The sequence below is a fragment of the Brienomyrus brachyistius genome, unplaced genomic scaffold (genome assembly GCF_023856365.1).
Source record: "Brienomyrus brachyistius isolate T26 unplaced genomic scaffold, BBRACH_0.4 scaffold51, whole genome shotgun sequence".
Taxonomy (NCBI): Eukaryota; Metazoa; Chordata; class Actinopteri; order Osteoglossiformes; family Mormyridae; genus Brienomyrus; species Brienomyrus brachyistius.
In genome coordinates this window covers 2,328,759-2,347,772 of record NW_026042326.1, presented here as the reverse complement: position 1 = coordinate 2,347,772, position 19,014 = coordinate 2,328,759, and the positions used below count along the sequence as shown (strand labels likewise).

The window sequence follows — 19,014 nt, the reverse complement described above, 5'->3', positions numbered from 1 at the left end:
TTTCTTTAAACTTTTGATATGCCGTCTTCCTCCTTAGTTGATATGTGAGGCTGCTGTCAGCTGAGACAAACTGGTGTGATTTGTGATTGGATTGGATGGTGGTGTGATTGGAGCGATAAGTGGGCGGTCCTGATTTAATGCGTACATCACCCTCTAAAAGAGTCCCTGATTGGTGGGCCCTGACAAGGAGGCGTGACCTAATAACCCCAAACCGTTTAAGTTTGTGGAATTTGTTTTTAATAATAACCAATTTCATAAAAATACTAAATGTTTTGTAAAGTATCAATTTATTAATCATGTATTAAAACAAATAATGACCAGTATAAAAGACATATACAAAACTATGCAAAAGTCTTGGGCCGTCAAATAAAATGATGTTCATCTTGGTCTAGAATTATAATATTTTGTCCATCAAAGAGTGGCAGCCCAGTCATTTCAAAATCTCTTCTAAGTCAGTACAGCATTTGCACCAACCATCTAATACACCCATATATTTTTGACTTGACCATTAACACAACTCCTATGGCTAATCAATACATCATTAACATTTGTTTAATAATTAAATTAATTAAGCGAGCTGGTGGTGAAATTTAACAAATACATGGAATGGCTGAGGTGCCCCTGAGGAGAGATTTTGTAACCAAAGCGTGGTTCATCTAGTGATCCAACAAGGCATCAGCAACTTTTTGGAGAAAAGGAGAAATTCTTGTTAGTTTTTATTGTGTTACTTTTAATTTGCATATATTTTAATGATAATTGTGTTTTTGTTCTGAGCAAATATACAAAACCCAGATAAATAGCATTAAACATTTTCTTTGATGGCCCAAGACTTTTGCATAGTACCGCATTTTTTCAGAATTAATAGACAATTTAATAAAATCCAGTCTAACCTTCACTAGTTAACTATTATTAAACATTAACCAGCAAGTGGCAGCAAAGCGCTTGTGAATAAGTGGCCAATACGTGGTTGTACAGGTTCCCAACAGATAATCCAACACTGCAGATCAACCTCTCTGTGTTTAACTGACTCTCTTGCTATGACTGTACAGACTTAGCAGGGTCAAGTGAAAGAGGCCTCACTGCAGTTAACATAACCGTGTACCTCGGCCGGTTGGGGAGGTTCTTACCATCTGTCCGCAGGGGGTCCCTGCTTTTGGGGTATCCACTCTGCGGGGGGGGATCCAATAGAGGAGGAGGAGGGACTCAACCTGGATGTCTTTTGTCTTATGCAGTCTGAGAGTTGACTGAATGCTGGGGCGGGGGTAGTTTTTCCTCTGTGGTGGGGTGTCTTGGGCTCTGTGGGGCCCGCTGATGCCACTGCCTTTGGCCCCGGTCTGGATGGGCCTGGGCCCCCCACCTTGGATGGATTTCGGGGGGGGGGGGGGGGGGGTGCCTATGGGGGTCAGCGGGGGAGCTGGCTCCAGAGGGGGGGGAATTTGGCCCCCCGCCATTCCTTTCCTCCCCATCCCGAAGTGCCTCCCTTCTCCCGCTCCATCACACCACCACACACGTAGGGCTTTGAGGTGCAGGTGCGTTGCTGGGATACAGGGGAAGTATCCCTCCTCTGTCCCCTCGCGAACACATGTACCTCATTCATACACTACAACGTAGACACTCTCATTACTTACTCTCTCACAACACATACATTTAGGGCCTTGGGGGTGGGCACACAGAATGGCATCCAGAGGGCGGTCTGTTCATTCAGCCTTACCTCTGGTGCCAGGGCCCACATCTCAATTTTAATCACACATAGACATTGAGGGTTCTGGGGAGGGGCTGAGCTAACACCAGCTGTTGGTCGGCAGGGGATGGTTATCGCTATGCCCTTCACCTGTTTTAAAAGCACTTTAGAACAACACGCACCAACAACACATCTGAGCGGGCGAAGGGGGGCATGGGGTCTTTTCACACCCCCGTTCCCTGTTCGCCATTTGGGGCTGGGGGCTGAGAGGAAGAGCTGTGGCCCCGCCGCCACACTCCCTGCCGGTGGATGGGGCCCCCGGCCGCTGGTGCGTTGGTGGTTCTCGATGTCCAGGGCTGGGTGCTTGGGTGGGTGCTGGCTCACCCTCGGCGGTTGCCTGGCGGGGTCTGGCCCTCCTGGCTCTGTCGGCCCTTGCTGGGGGGTGGGGGGGCCCTTGGATCTCTGGGCCCAGGGCCTAGTCTGTTCTGGTGGGGCCGGCCGCCGGCGGAGCTTGCGGGCTCAGCGCCACGGCCCCCTGGGGCTCCTGCACTGTGGCTGCCGGATGGCCTCCCTCCGGAGCTCTCCTCTGCCCTTTTCTGGGTGAGGGATGCTATTCTCCCTGCGGTGGTCCTCCGGGGGCTCCCATGCCCTGGGGGGCCTCTGGATGTCTGGGGTCCGGGCCTCCTCCGTGTCTGCTTCATGTCCTGAGGGATGGGGCTGTGGCTCCCCACACACACTACTAGACATTTACATGGAGAAACCTTTTGAACACCGGCGCGCTCACAGATACAGGTGTGCACACAGGGGTACAAACAGGTTCTCACAGACACAAACAGGAGTACAAACAGGTTCTCACAGACACACGCAGGTGTACAAACAGGTTCTCACAGATACAAGCAGGTGTACAAACAGGTTCTCACAGATACACGCAGGTGTACAAACAGGTTGTCACAAACACACACTGTCTTTATCGGCTGTTGCTCCTTAACATGCTCATTGTGATTCGTACAGATGTTGGTTGTTGTTTTCTCTCATCAGCAGGTATTGAAGCAGATTATCTGTGGTTTTCTTTCTTCTTAATTGTTTTTCTCTTTTCCCTCCCTCCCTCTCTATTTACCTTCCTCTCCGTTTTATGCCTTCTGTCCCCCTCTCTCTCCTTCTCCCTCTCTTGAGGAAATAAATAAAAATAAATAGAAATAAAGTAGTCCTCCGCAGAGGGGGGGTGGTGGAGGGAATATATATATATATATATATATATATATATATATATATATATAAAATATATATATAACCATTTATTTCCAGCTTGTCTGACTCATTCTGCTCCACGAAGGTCATCTCCTCTGCCAGCTTCCTCTAACACAGGGAGACCCTCTGCTTCTCTCTGATTGGTTCCCGCTTTCTACAGGAGGTCCAGTGCAGCTGAATGGTGATGATGGTGCAAATCAGATAAAACACACCAGTCCCAGCTTTCAGTACAGCATCCAGAACCTGCTCCCACCTGTCAGACATCAGTGTGTCTGTCAGTCACACGTATCACAATTAAACCTGAAGAACAGAAGAGTGAATCTATTCTGACTGAAGTAAAACCATCTTGATGATCAACAGCAGCACCGATAAGCCCAGTCCTACATGCAGAGCCAGCTGGACCAAAGAGCTGAATAAGAGGGTGGATTTGAACAGTAAAGTCTTACGTGCTTTATAGCAACACGGTACAGCCATCTGTACTACTGTATTACACAGGTTACATGTGAGGAACAGGAGACATTAACAAAGAGCATGAAAATAGCTAGAGATTATCACACAACATGTTACACTATTTTGTAAAAACAGGCCTGCAGTCGTTCCCCAGCAGCATAGGGCACAAGGCAAGGGCTCACCCTGGATGGGATGGGATCTCAAGTTTATTATTAATAAAATAAAATAAAAAATAATATCTTTTTCTCTTAAAATTAAAATGAGTTTCCCATTACTGTGTGATCAGGTAAATGCTGCTAGCTGGATCCCCACACTACTGTAAATGCTGCTGAATGCCTACCTCAGTTTTTCATTATCCCCTCCTTCTTCATCATGTGCAGAGAAAAGGAGAGCAGTGGAAACAGGAGAAAGGATCGTTAATAAAAAGCAGTGCTCTGTTAGTCAATAAAGACTAAGAAAAGGTCACTCTTGAAACTGAAATATAAATTATGAAAGGTATTCTACAGAGAAAATGATTAGATGGAGAACAATGAATTAGTGTCATGACCAAAGTATTCACATCCCACGGCACTGATAGTGAACAGGTGAGATAAATGATTTTATTAACATATTATAATGTATTTATTGTAGCAGGGTGGCACGGTGGTGCAGTGGTTTGCAATGTCACCTCACACCTCTGGCACGTGTGCTCAAGTCTCTACCAGAGTTCTGTGTGTGTGGAGTTTGCATGTTCTCCCCGTGTCATTGTGGGGTTTCCTCCAGGTACTCTGATTTCCCCCCACAGTCCAAAAACATGCTGAGGCTAATTGGAGTTGTCAAATTGCCGGTAGGTGTGCTTGTGCGAGAGAATGGAGTGTGAGTGTGTCCTGCAATGGGTTGGCACCCTGTCATGGAACGTACCCTGCCTTGCGCTCATAGGGACCCTGAATTAGACAAGCAGTTTCAGACAATGGATGGATGCAGCACTGGAACAGATATTACAGAGTACAACTGTAACACTGGCCTACGCTGCAATGAAAAACCACCTACAGACATGTTAGTCAGTCTTCACACAATTAGACTGATCATAAACTAGAAGACACACATTCTATATTAGAGACACCAATTAGGCTGACTGTGTGTTTTTGGATTGTTGGAGGAAACCCACACAGCATGTAGAGAACATGCAAACTCCACACAGAAAGAGCAGAAGCCAGATTCAAACCCCTGAACATGGAGGTGTGAAGCAACAGCGCCACCTACTGGACCACCGTGCCACTATCATTGAAACAATAATCCCAATAAATAATTGTTTCACAACAGCTGATAAATATCCTCACAAAGAAGCACAAACCCCTTTGTGAGTGAAACTGCTGGGTTTCAAAAATAAAATAAAATTAGTATTTATCTATTTATATTCAAGCACAAAGGATTCACAGGCAGATTTAAATCAATTACTTACGTTTGACAGTTATATGAACTGGAATCTGCAGGTTTCCAGCAGCACACCAATGCCAGCCAGTGTCCTTCCTCTCCAGCCCACTCATTGTCACAATGAAGGTTTTATTTTCTGTGTCATCCCTGATCAGGACAGGCCTCCCATGCAAACTCACTGATCTCTCTGATGCACAGGAGCCCCCAATCTTACACCACATCCTTTGTCTTTTGTTGTTTCCATAGTAACACTGTCTCCATCCACACCCGTCACCTCCTGTTTGTCCACTGACAGCCCTGGAGGACTTCAACACACAGGTAAAACACTCAAAGACTTGCACAGCAATGAAATGTTTTATGAATGTCAGCCCATTACAACATACATACTGTATGTAAATGTTTGGCCAATAAACTGACATTTTTTAACATATTGCTTATCATATTTAACCTCATGAAGTCGCCCGATTTAGCTGACACTGTTACTTCTTCCAAGTCTCGTTTATCATATTGAATTAAATTAAAATGCAGATTTTTAAAATATTAAAACATTTTTCCATCAGTGTTTGTGTTAAGGTCCTTCCTTTTTGACTCAGTGACATGTTACATACTGTGCATCTCATCGGCTACAGTCTGCAGTACAGACATCTTACCATCAGTGACTGACAGATTAACCTGATCAGAGAGGCTCCACTGATCTTCACACCACACCAGTACCGATCGGAGTCCTCAGCTGTCAGATTGTTGATGGTCACAGTGAAGACTCGCTGGTCAGGATCATCTCTGACTCACACTTTACCCTCCTGTGGAGAGTCAGTGTGTACTATGGGAGTACATGACCTCACATTATACCCTCTGCACCAGTATTTCACATGAGTTTTATATCTGTCACCATAGGAACATGGGATTGTTACAGATCATCTTCTCTGTACACAGGCCCATTTCACTGTAGACACACTGTCAGCACCTGTGGGGAAAATAATTAACTGAATAAGGATTTTCCATCTTATGACATCTCTAAGTAATTATGCTTGGTTTGTGTAATACTTAGATTAGGTCATGTGTAATTAACAGAACAGTGATGATGTATAAAAGTCAAAGACCATCATTTTACTATAAGAACAAGGAAAACAAAACTAGTGTCTGATCTTGGGAAGGGCTTCAGCAGGATGTGGGATCGGGAATCTGAGCCTGGCAGTGTTTTCTAGGGTCTGAGAGGAAAATCAGGACCTTAAATCCCTAGTAAAAGGCCTAGATGAGGTGAATGAATGGGCTTGTCACTGTGTGGGATGGCCACACCCCTTCAGTACTATGGCCTTACTTGTAAACATATCCAGTCCTGTGATACAGGCCCTCTCATATTCCCTCTATACATGCTTCCTTTGGGCTCTATTTGTGAACGTTATTATGTAAAATATCATTGCTATGCTGGTGATACGCAGCTCTATCTGCCATTAAAACCTGGTGACTGCTGCTCTCTGGTGGCCCTTTCTAACTGTCTGGAGGATATTAAGAACAGGACAGCAATGACTTTCGTCCAGATTAATGAAAACAAGACAGAGGTAATGAGTTTTGGTCACTGTTCATGATCTCAGAGAACAATTAGGGCCTCATTCAGAAAACTTCCAGTCACATACTAAAAATCTTGGTGTCATCTTTGATTCATCACTGAGTTTGATAAACAAATAAATGCTGTTGTGAAGGGGTGTTTCTGTCAGCTGAGTTCAATAGCCTGGCTTAAACCACACCTTTCAGCCAAAGACCTGGAGAGTTACTCCTGCTTTTATCCTGATTGGGTTACTGCCGTTCTCTGTACCCAGGTTTACCAGAAGCATCTTTATTCTGACTACACCTTGTTCAAAACGGTGCTACCAGGCTCTCAACAAAAAATAGACACCAAATTTCCCCTGTGTTGGCTGCATTGCATTGGCTACCTGTTAAGTTTTGAGAATTTCTGAGAATACAGTTTAAAGATTTCTTATTTCTTTCTAAGGCGATACATGGCATAGGTCCCCAGTCCGTCTCGGAGCTAATTCAGCCTTACACCGCTTCTTATTAGATGCATCTCTGTACTGACCCTGCACACACAGGAACACATTTTATTTATCTATTTAATCTGACTATTCTGCTTTGCACATCATGTATTTAACATTTATAGTGATTTTATATTTATTACTAGATTATTGTATAACTTTTGCACTGTTTTTTGAACTTGGTTGTTGCTTAGTCTTGTTTTTCCATGGAGCACCATTATACCAAAAATAATTCCTTGTAGGGTCAACCTACTTGGCAATAAACCACAGTCTGATTCTGATTATTTTTTGTGTAACATTGGCCAATGTCTCTACTTTTACTATATATTTATATTATTTTGACCTACAGCACTTTGGCACAACATAGATTGTTTTTAAATGTGCTATAGAAATAAAAATAATTCAACTTGATATAGAAACGTATTTCAAGTCATCCATCTTGCCGAGATGGGGGTTGCGCTGTGACCCCTGGTGGACAAATTATGCAGCAACAGTACTCATATCATGGTTGAAAGTTCTGTCTTCAGTCTCTCTGTTTCTTTTTAGTTATCATTAATTGGCCATTATAAACCAAATGCTGATAGCGATTTATCACAGACTCCTGCATTAATGAATTAAAATATTCATGATGAATAAAGAAGATGAATTGGCGCTAATGTGTATTTTTACTGTGTTATTGATGAGATAAATATTACAGTACACGGATCGCTCTGGTGTCTCAGAAATTGTCTCCATTTTTTCATACCAATTTATCATTAGTACAGTAGTGCTTGCAGTTCACAAATGCTTTGGCCTACAAACAATTTGGTTCACAAAAACAAAATTTGGTCAATGAACAAACTCGACCAGATTCCTTTTTTTATACTAGTGTAACACCGGCGGGGCGCATATCCCAGCATGCCCCGCGTACAATTGTAAATAGAAGGACCACGACAGGCACCCAACAAGCACCGAACCCAAATACACAGATGGGAAACACAATGTTGTCAGAAGCTGAACTGCGAAATGCAGATGCAGTGAGAGATTTACACACACTAAATACACGTTAGGATCGGACAGGGTATACACACAAGACATGGGCAAAGTGTAAAGTGAGGTAGACCTTCATGGGTCAGTCCATTGCAGGGCAATGGAAGCTGGAGAAATGCCATGTGAACAGCAGAAATGTGGTCATACAGGATGTGAGGGTGAGACTGTGTGCTGTATACAGAGGGTCTGACCTCACGGCTTTGTTTCAGTCTTTAGTATTGTGATGACATTGTGATAGCCCAGTGATAACTATACTGGATGGGTGGTACCCCTTTAAAGACACTTCCGGCATGTAAATGGAGAACGAAATTATAGTTATACCGAATCTCCTACACACAATACCAAGGTTACCAACTTTGCTCAGCTGACCGGAGTGAGACGTTCAATTCCCGTAAGATTTCTTTGCGCCAGCCTGAGAGTCTGAAAACACGTCACACCAGATGCATGAGAGATGGAAACCTGGGATATTCAGTCGAATCAGATCAAATATGATGCTAAGTTAGTACTAAGTTAAAATATGTTCCGGACTTGTAACATGCACCCATGATTTGGAACAGTCAGCAGGCAGTCTCTGGCCACGCCCCCTACACTTGGTCCGGCCCCTGGCTTTTCCTGAATTCTGATTTCTTTAGATAAACATTGACTTCATTCATATTGTTATTGATTTATCGACAGACCATCATACGTTTTAGACGTTATAATAACAACACTCTATTGATCCCCAAAGAGAGAAATTCTCTCCTTGCCTGCCCCCTCTTACTGTCCATGATACACAAGCACATATGTAGAAAAACGTCAGCTTGGAAGCCAAGGCTGGACTTAACCTACTCTTTAGGGTTCAACTGGAAACTGCCCCATGGCCGAGCGGTCTCAAGCCTCCCACGCAGCCTAAATGGCCTTTCAAAGTAAGGTGTATTCTGTTCTCTGAAGTAAGGCGTGGGTTCGAATCCAACTTCCGACAAAAGTTCTTCAATCGCTACAGCAGAATTTGAGCAACTGCTTGGCTTTAATTGCTTTGTTTTATTTTTGCGTTTCAGGCAAAACTACATAACACTTAAAGACACTTCCGGCATGTAAATGGAGAACGAAATTATAGTTATACCGAATCTCCTACACACAATACCAAGGTTACCAACTTTGCTCAGCTGACCGGAGTGAGACGTTCAATTCGCCACAAGTCTGCACACCCAGATAACACGCATATAAAACGTATGCAACAGTTGTGTTACCTTTTAAATAGTCTGTAGGTTTTGCAAACTACTCTAACGCCTTTGGTGTCGCTGATTTTACGTTTATACTAGTGTAAAATAGACTTGCCGTAAGATTTCTTTGCGCCAGCCTGAGAGTCTGAAAACACGTCACACCAGATGCATGAGAGATGGAAACCTGGGATATTCAGTCGAATCAGATCAAATATGATGCTAAGTTAGTACTAAGTTAAAATATGTTCCGCACTTGTAACATGCACCCATGATTTGGAACAGTCAGCAGGGGGGGGGGAGGGATTATCTGCTCCCTGCATTTAAAAGTGCATAACAGAATTACATGACAGTGAGCGCAGGGGCAGGTAGACATTATTTCAACAAGCAGAAAACTATCAGAGGAAGCAGTTCATAATGAACATCATACAGAATACAGGAAGTCCCCAGAATAGAAGATCCATCCTAAGTCAGTCTTAAAGTCAAATTTATTGGTGTGAGAAGAGTAATACTACAGAACATTATAGTACAGTAATATTAAAAATAACTGCATACAGTACTGTACCTCAAGCCCACGAAAGAATAAAGCAGGGTGATGTTTTCATGAGCATCATAAAGTAATGCATATGTTTGATATTAAAAATAGTTTTAAACTAAATTAGTATGATAGGATCTATGGCCATCTGCTTTTAAATGCAAAATATCTTAGCTACATCAAGTCAGTCGAATATTCTTAACCAGCAGACTGTCTGTACATATGCAGATGGCTCCCTGCTGCCACCTGTAGGGCATCCACGGGCATATTTTCTTAAAAACCAGCCAGCCAGTTTATAAAAGGAACTCAGTGGCAGACTGCTTAGTGAACTGCTGTGATCTTCAGTTCAATTACATGAATATATAATTGAGCTGCATGACATTTCTTTAAGAATCTAAAAAAAGACATACTTTTGCAATGGTGTACAATGCAGATATTACCTAAATTGTTAATTTTGACCAACAATACACAAGGTTAAAGAAACAGCAGTAACAACCCCACGTATGAGTGTCTAATATGGGCAAATAACGTCACAGGTTTTAAAGATTCTGCAGCAAATTGTGATTCAATTTAAAAGTACAATAAACAAAGTTTCATGATGGAAAAAAAACAAAGAAATAGCCATGGGTTTCTAAATACAATAACATTTTAATATTTAAAATTTGCACAAAAAAAAAAACCCTAAAAAACTGTCCATTTCCTATGACATGTTTTTCCCCCAGTTACAACACTCCCAATGTTGTGTAAATTACTGTACATCATACTCTTCAAAGCAATATATGCACAAGTACCACACAACTAAATATACTGCAGAAATCAGGCATAAGAGAGACAACTTGTGGCAGTCAACGGCAGACATCAGGTGGGTCACATGACACTCAGTCATCAACAATGTCCAGAAGGCAGCTTAGCTTCAGCTCACATGCGAGCTCCTCCTCCCGGCTTGCAGAGATCAGCTGCTCCAGCTCCTGTAGACGCCTCGCCATAGAACTGGCAGCTCCCCTGGCCTGGTCACTGCGGACACTGCGCTCCTTCTGCTACAAAAATGGGCACAGAAACAGTCTCAACTGATGAGCACAGGGTACTTGGGGTCTTAAAATGTGAGCAACTGTGTAGCACAGGGTCAATACCAGGGCAAGTGCAGGTGGGGCAGCCATCTTTGGGGAGGGCACTACGATCTCCGGTACAGACAGTAACGAAGAAGGCAAGAAAAGTGGTGAGGAGGAAGAGGAAGGGCCCAGGGACTCGACGTCAAGCCAGGTACGCAGCTGGTCCTCGAACCTGCAGATCCAAGTCAAACAGGAAATGGCTCAATGTTTATGCCACAACTCACATGAGAGAGTACACGTGTGTAGCATGTCTGTTCTCTGTCAGACCTGCGGCTCTGTTCTTTCTCCTCCTCAATGCGAGCCAGGAGGTCCTGGGGGCTGGAGGCAGCATCCAAAACAGGGGCAACACCGGATCCGGACTCAGGGTCCTCAACCATGCTGTGAAACAGCTTCTGTTGAAGACGTGGCCTGGCCAGTCGAGGATGAGGCCACATGCTCTGGTGACACCTGCAATGGCAGAGACTTTGGATAAGAAGCCAGTATTGTACACCACTCTTGGGGATATGAGCAAGACTGGAAGCTGATGGCTTTCCCTCTTCTTCCATTTAATAGTAAATAATATTCATTAAATCTGCAGGTCACTGTTAACAGTCTATCTGGAATGTGTTAGATTTACATGGCTGGCTGGCTCTTACCCTGCCTTCCCCTGCTGCTTGTCCCTGTGCGTCTGCTTTACGGCATCCACCCAGCAGGACGGCGGTATGAAGCCCTGCAGCCCATCGCTCAGGAAATACACCGGGATTTCTCCGTCGTCACTGATGACATCTGAAGATGGTGGGATAGGTTCACACCTGCATGGCATCCCCAGTAGGCCCCCCCAAACGTCAGACCCACCCCACCCCCCTCACCTTCACTCACGGGGCACCCAGGAGGGTTCCAGTCCCGGAGTTGGTGCTCTACACAGAGCATGACAATTTCGTCCCAGGGCACCTCCCAGAAAGTGGGCTCCTTGTCCGGCCCCCCACCTCGGCCCACACAGTCCTGACGCAGCCTCTCCAAAAGGTTCTCCAACTGGGACATAAGGAGTGGCTGGCTGTGGCGGGACCATGGGATTTGAGATACGTACTGGAAGATGGAGGCAACCAGCTGGCTCCAAGGAGCTGGGTGGGGGGAGCGGTGGCAGCAGCAGAAATTTAAGGAAACAGACTAAGAAGCAGCCACTTAGCAAGAAGTCCGAATTCCGAATCTGAGGCATGGACATACCCCCCACGGCTGGCAGCGGCCAGTCGGGCAGCCGCAGGCTCAGGACTGCCCCCTGGAGCCACTCCAGGTGCTCAGCCGAGTTCCAGAGCAGATGTGGTAGGCAGTCACCACCCCCTGGCACCGAGAACTCTGCCACGGGCCAGGAGAGGCCAGCCAGACTCGGGGACGACACAAGGCCAGCCAAGAAAGCCAGGACAGTGTTGTAGAGGCCGATGACGGGTGCAGGGCCCTGGGAGGGCAGTCCCGCCATGTCACGGTCCCTCCGATCACGGTGAAGCCTACCAGCAAACTCGCGGCAGAGCCCGGCCTCCACAACCTGCACCAACGTCTGCGAGACGAGCCGGGCTGGTGCCGTGGAGCGGGCAGCGAGCCACCTGACGGCATGGCGGATCTGCGGGGATACGGGGGTGATAGTCAATGGGATGGTTCAATCTTACCGAGGTCAGCGACAACATGCACACTCACCTGCTCGGATCCTTGGGGTTCGTTCGTGGTCTCGGGGATATGGACGAACATGTACTCTGAAATCAAACCTTCCTCAATGAGTGTCTGAAGCATCAGGTCTTACAGGGAAAGGAAACCGATGGTCAGACAGGAGGAACAAACCAACTGTATTAGCTCTGCATACGTAAACATAGCCTCAAGAGAAATGCTATAAGTAAAGTAAGCGAATCCCACGCGACACCTGTTGTCATAGACACGGTTAGTGTCACACCTTCCTCTAGCCGTTCATCGCTGGCCCTGTGCCCAGCCTGCCCTGGGACCACCACCACCAGAGGAAGGGCCTGTGGCCAGGCATTAGCCTGCTGGATCTGCCGGAGCTGCAGCAGGGCGGCTAACAGGAAGATGTCCCCGTCTTCCTCATCAGCCCCGGGACTGACTGCCGAGGGCAGCAGCATCAGCAGGGCGCCCATGCCCATCAGCCCCTTCCGCTTCTCCAATGCCAACTGGCCTTCCTCGCTGAGGGGCCCGCGGGCCACCTGACCCACAGTGAGAAACATGGCCTCACTTCCTGCACTTGCACCCTTCGCAAACATCTGTGTTACCACAGGACCTGCTAATATCACATAGTGCCAGACTATGCTAGGCTATGTTAAGCTATGCTAGACTAACATTAATGACAGAACATGCAACACAGGGGAGGGATTGGGATTGGATATTCATCGGCAAGTTCCCCCCTATCTGCCACACCTTCACACACACGTGCACTGTGTGCATGCGCTCCCCCACGCTCCGCAGGCCGCTGCTGATGCTCAAGGTTTGCATGTGTCCGTTGGGGACCATCTCCCTGTGTTCTTGCTTCTCCGAGTTACCGAATTTGGACTCCAGCCATTCTGTCAAAATCCTGCATCAGAGATGGGAGGGGGGCACAAATGTAAGCTCCAGGACCTCTAAACCCAACTAACACCCAATCCCTCCCCGAACGACACCCAGTTCCCCCACTTACTGGTTAGCAACACTGGCATCTCTTTCATGATCACTTGGCAACAAGAGGGCTGCCTTCCAGAAGATTGTGTCAGATGGGTTCGAGACGCTTGCTGCCACCAGACTGAGCAGGTCCAGTGGCCCCCAGATTCGCTGAAGTGGATGGAGATGTAGATGAGCACATGGAGAGTGATGGATGGCTAACAGCTACTCTACAGTAGCACCATACCTCAGGAGCTGCTGGTAGAACAAGTGGACCTTCATCTGATGCTCGGTTTCCCTTCGCATCTTCGCCAACCTGCAGAAGGCAGCAGAGTGTCAGCATCGGTACACTTAACACTATAGCAAATCAATGGCCAGCAAAATAAACGGACAGGACGGAAGTCATTTTGGGAAGTACTGTCTAATTCAGCAGAGGTGCCCCGATCCAATATTCAAGATACCTAATCAGACGGATCGGACATCGGCCACATGTGACCGATCCATGTTCAATAATTATTTAGTTATTGCCAGTCTATTTCTTCTTATACTGAGTGGTACAATCAAATCGCACAACAGCTTTCCCCCCTTTTTTATTTTTTGTGGCATTCAAGCTGAACGTTAACGCTTCCTCGGTTTTTTGACACTCAGTGTGTGTGAGTGCAGTGACTTCCCCTGCTATGACGTCATGTGCATGTCCTTTGTAGTGGAAGGATCAGGTGATGGTAGCAAATGCAACTTGCATGCTTGCGAAGCAAACTAACATGTCTAAAACCTGGAAGAATTTTATGCTTGAAACAACCAGTAGCACAGCGATTTGCGATCTTTGTAAAAACAAAGTAACATTCAGTGGAAAATCCCACTAATAGTGCACTCAATTACAGCAATGCAAGTAATATGAAAAAAAGCGATGGATTTGGAAGCCAGCTTGGGCTGTTTTGCGCACTCGCTATAGCTTGATACACGAGGTGCTGCTATCACAGTGAAAAGTGACGCATGCCACTTGGGTGTACTTGTGAAGATATTCAAACAACTGCAAAATGTCTCAAAAATGCTCAATACAAGATGCACAAAAGAGGTGGAACAGTATCTTATGTATGTTTCTTGTGGGCTAATTAAAACTTCTTTTCCATTTGTATTTACTAGCTTGGAAAAAAAAAAAGAGCTTTGGTACTGGATCATACTCATAATCAGCCAATACCTTATGTTCAGGTATCAGGATTATATTGGCACTGAAAAAGTGGGATCGGTGCACCTCTATTATGAATATTATGTCAGCATTATTATGCTGTGAGAGATGTACCTGGTGCAGGAAACAGAGAGGTCCCCAGCGTGCCCCAGGTTGACCACGCCCCGGGCCAGCCTGTCCAGGCAGGGTGAGGGGGGGGCACTGGGGGCCAAGGCCTGCAGCCTGAAGCGGGGGTCCACACAGCCAGGGGCAGCAGGAAAATCACGCATCTGTCGCTTCAGCTGCCTGCGCACGGCCACCACATCACGCCACCTGCAACACATGCACAGGGTGAAGCCCGGTTGTCGGCGAGCATGTGGGCAAAATATCTGGTCCCCTTACCACTGCCCCTTACCTTTTGATGAACCTGCGTATACTCAGAAGCTCTGCTTCCAGGACGTCTTGGGCCAGCAGGGTGAGCTCACCACACAGCGTCTCCTCCAGCAGTACCTCACACACGTCTTGTGAGCTGCGAGCCACACATTTTGCCTGCTCTTCTTGGGCACGCCTGGCACGAAGGGGCATGCGTTCAGCCTATATACAGTTATCTGAACACTCTCTATGACCTCTGATCCCCCTTGGCTCACCAGTACCTGATCTCTGTTGAGGCAGTCTCCACGATGCAGTCGCGCAGCACCTCCTGTGTGATCTCGGCACACAGTGTCTTGCTGAGCCGGGCCAGGAGCTCCTCGTGTTCCTGCTTTCTCCTGACAGAGACAGGCCCATCAGATGGCACATCCCCTCAAAATGCACCCACCCCTCCTCCCCAGCCCAGACAGGTGAGGCCTACCTGGCTTCCTCCATCCTGCGCTTCTCCTCAGCGATATGCTCCCTCTCTGCCTGGATCTCGGCAGCAGAAACCTCCCGCAGCATCTGCTCCACCACCTCACTCAGCACTGCCTCCACCTGGCCGTTGCACATGCTGCAACAACCCATCCACATCACCAAACTGGTGTTGGTTGAGTGTGACAACCCTCTAGAGGCCACTGCTCCCTATCTGGCTCACGCTCCTACCTGAGTGCAGCAGAGATGTACTCGGCTCCGGTGGCAGCCACGTCAGCCACCTCGGCCTGCACTACCTCCTCCAGCATGGCCTCTACCTCCGTGGCGATGTCCTGCAAGGGGGGGGGGGGGTTATTTGTCATTACTATGGCAATACCAACACACTGCTACTGGGTTGACACGCAGCAATGAGCAATCTATCACCTGCTCTGTGTAAACGGGCTCCGGTGGGGGAGGCGTAGGTGGGGCGACTGGTGGTGCCTCCGACGGAGATGCCCCAAGTGCTCCACTCTCCTCTCTACCAGGGAGGCCAGCTGACTCCGCTGGGTCGCTCGGCATCTTGGATCGGTGCTGGAGGGCCCGCGCATCCAGCTCAATGGGGGGCCTCTGAGGGGAGGCTGCTACAGCGTGGGCAGGAAAAATGACAAAATTACAATCAGAGGCCAGAAGGTGGACGAAGCGTAACAGTTAGCGGAAGGTGGAGTGCAGACGCACCAGCCCTGGGCACACTGCCTGCCTCCGCTGGCTGCCCATCCCCACGGTACTTGTTGCGGCTGTCAAAGCTGTTGACGGGTGTGTGTTGGGGTGGGTTGGGCAGTGGCGCGCCGTTGACCACTTGGCCCACCAGCACCTCCCGCTTCCTTGCGATGGCCACAGAGCGCTTTGGACGTGGCTGGATCTCAGGCTCCTGGTACGCTGTCCGGCTTAGCTCCACCATGCTAGGGGGAGGGCAGAGCTTCAATAAAATATACCACCCATCATAGATTAGCACCCCCATCAGAGATAAGCCACCCTGCCCCCAACACAAAAGGGACAACGAAGCACAGCCCAGCCTTACCCTGCATCGACCGCGAGCCCATACTGCAGCGCGAGGTCCGAAGCCTCGCCGGCATTCTGGAACATGAGCATCCGGACCAGGTCTTCGACCGGGAATGTGGTGGAACCACGGGAGCTGTAGGCCACATTCAGGGCCCGCAGAGCCTCACGGCGCACCTGTAGGGGGCACCAGAGCGGTCCAGGTAAGTGAGGTATTGGGGCTGATGAGGATGTAGGGAGCGGAGCAACGGCTCCCCCACCTGGTCGAAGTAGCGGTGCAAGATGCAACCAGCCAGATACGAGGCCACCTTGACCAGCTTGAAGAACCTCACGAAGTTGTTGCTGTTGACAGCGGCAAAGGCCTGGACGGCAAACTTCACCTCCGGAGAGTTTCGGAGCTCCGCCCGGAATTGCTGCACCTCCCTGCAGGTAGGGAGGGAATGAAATGTCAGCTGGAGAGGTGCCACGGTGACACGGGACACCGACTGCCGGCCAGCCACCCACCGGAGGATGTCTCCATCATTGAGCTTCAGGAGCACGCTGTACTGCCGAAACTCTGCCTCATGAGGGCAGTAGATGTTCTTGCTGGCCAGGTCCTGGTACATCTCCTTGAGGCTCTGCAGGCATTTGGTCAGGTTTTCATTGTTGATCTTAGCATCAAAGGACATCATGGGCTCCTGGCACAGGTGGTGTGCGCAGTGGATGTGGAAGCGGGCGCACTTTTCAATAAGGGACACCGTAAGCGGGTCGCACAGGTGCTGCTGAGTGATATCCTGCAGATGGCCCAGAAAAAGGATCAGGGCGAGGCCCGCAGGGCACAGGAATAATGAGACACGGACTAATGTTGCTCACCTTCCGGATACCTCGTGTGCGGTTCCACACAAAGTCATACCAGTCACGGTAGTTGTCCTCACCCTGGTCCATGACCTGGGTAACCAGGTAGTTCATGGTCATGTTCAGCACAGTAAGGGGCCGCAGTTCATGGGGGAGGGGCTCCTCCTGGTCAGCAGAGGACCTGCTGTACTCCTTAATGGCAGCAGTGTGGTCCACCTGCGTGGGGTGCAGAGGGTGATTTGCAGCCTGTGGTCTGTCAATTCATGGCGGGGAGGGGGAAGCATTAGGAAAGAGGGGCAGGGGTGGTGATACCTTCTCCGTGTTGGGGATGACCTCAAAAGAGCTCAGTTGGTTCCGGGTCTCCCTCATGTAACGCTCCTTCTCCGGACACATGTCAGGACACGTACCCACAAACACCTTGGACAGATCCAGGTCGGTCCTCTTGGGCCGAGCTGTGCCAGAGGAGACCGTGTCAGCTGGCGATTCACTTTGGGGTGGGAGGGGGGGGTGGCTCAGCAACGTGACCCTAGGGGGACCTACCCTGTCGCAGGATCTTGTCCCGCTGCTCTAGCAGACGATACTTCTCCTCTGCGGTTTCAGCTACCTGGCCAATCAGGTGGAAGAGGGGAGAGGGGAGGCTGCTGGCTAGATGTTCGGATTCGAGGCCGTCTGGGCTGGGCTCCATCTGCGGCTCACTCTCAAACTGCAGGGCCTTTGTCGCCAGGGGTTTCTTGGCTGGTGACCTGAGAGGGACAGACCAAAGGCTGAAGAGCTTCTAAAAGCTGGCAAAACCTGGGCTCCTTTGAACACCTGGCCAGTAGGGGGCATAGCAGCCAAAGAACTCAGTTTGACTTTAATGTCACGAATCCAAGCCTGAGGTAAAGAGTTTCATTACCAGATGACCTAACATAACTCAAGCTGCTTGGAAAAAAAACAAACAAAATGTATACATAATAAAAAACCAGAGTGATCCAGATTTTTTTTTTTTTTTAAAGAACTTGCATTGGGTTTCAAAAAGGTGATTTTCTTCCCTAACTAAATTTAATAAAGACCCGGCCATCTTATTGTAAAATTGAGTTATTTACTCTTACGGTAAGATGATGATTTAAAGACAAGATTACCCTCTGGATAGGGATGAGCTGGAGGACCAGCCGGAGGTGGATTTGGAGAGGGCTTTGCAGACAGGGGCTGACTCAAAGCCTCCTGCCTGGCTCTGAGGATCAGGGTCATCTGGAGGCCTTTGGCCCTTCTCTCCTGGACCTAAGAGACACACAGAACCAGTTCATCGAAACAGCTGACATGGGAATGAAAGGCTGCAACGAGTCACAAAGACCCCGCCCTGGCTCGATGCACAGATAGAGAGCACCGTAATAGTCACTCACTCTGCTTCTTCCTCTGCCAGAAGATGGTGAGCTCATGCCTGCGCAGCAGTTTGCCCTTCTTCTTGGCTTTGGCAGCAGAAGCCTGAAAGATACCAAAGGTCAGTGAGGAAAGCCCGGGAGATCATGGACGAGACCACAGCCTAATGAGTACAGCGACCAAGCCCCCCCCCCAAAGGTGTGCAAAGCCATTGCTCACATGGTCGTGGAAGTGCACTATGGCCAGGTTCTTCTGGGGCCTGCAGAAGATCCGCTGCACACGTCCGAACTGGCGGAAATGTTCCCCCAGGATGTCCTTGCTGTTAAGACTGGCTGGAATGTTCTTGCATTGGAGCACCATGGCTTCGGAGGGTGACATCCCCCCCAGGCTGTCTGTGCTGTCCAGGCGGCGGGCACGTCTCACTGTTGATGCTGCCTCAGTTTCGGGATCTGTGGCAAGTGTCACAGAGTTCAG

General features: G+C 48.2%; 1 protein-coding gene across 1 annotated transcript in view; it reads right to left on the bottom strand.

Moving 5' to 3' along the window:
- LOC125723785 (germinal-center associated nuclear protein-like) overlaps positions 1-19,014 on the bottom strand; it is a 63,602-nt gene that overhangs the window by 44,375 nt on the left and 213 nt on the right. The window contains exons 2-17 of the mRNA XM_049000530.1: positions 18,760-18,989; positions 18,564-18,645; positions 18,303-18,441; positions 17,722-17,924; positions 17,494-17,633; positions 17,200-17,397; positions 16,852-17,120; positions 16,608-16,770; positions 16,370-16,524; positions 16,027-16,250; positions 15,736-15,932; positions 15,544-15,644; positions 15,320-15,451; positions 15,123-15,236; positions 14,885-15,037; positions 14,605-14,802 (exon numbers count right to left, since the gene is read on the bottom strand). Coding sequence (XP_048856487.1) covers positions 14,605-14,802; positions 14,885-15,037; positions 15,123-15,236; positions 15,320-15,451; positions 15,544-15,644; positions 15,736-15,932; positions 16,027-16,250; positions 16,370-16,524; positions 16,608-16,770; positions 16,852-17,120; positions 17,200-17,397; positions 17,494-17,633; positions 17,722-17,924; positions 18,303-18,441; positions 18,564-18,645; positions 18,760-18,989 — 2,698 coding nt within the window. The remainder of the gene's footprint in view (positions 1-14,604; positions 14,803-14,884; positions 15,038-15,122; positions 15,237-15,319; positions 15,452-15,543; positions 15,645-15,735; positions 15,933-16,026; positions 16,251-16,369; positions 16,525-16,607; positions 16,771-16,851; positions 17,121-17,199; positions 17,398-17,493; positions 17,634-17,721; positions 17,925-18,302; positions 18,442-18,563; positions 18,646-18,759; positions 18,990-19,014) is intronic.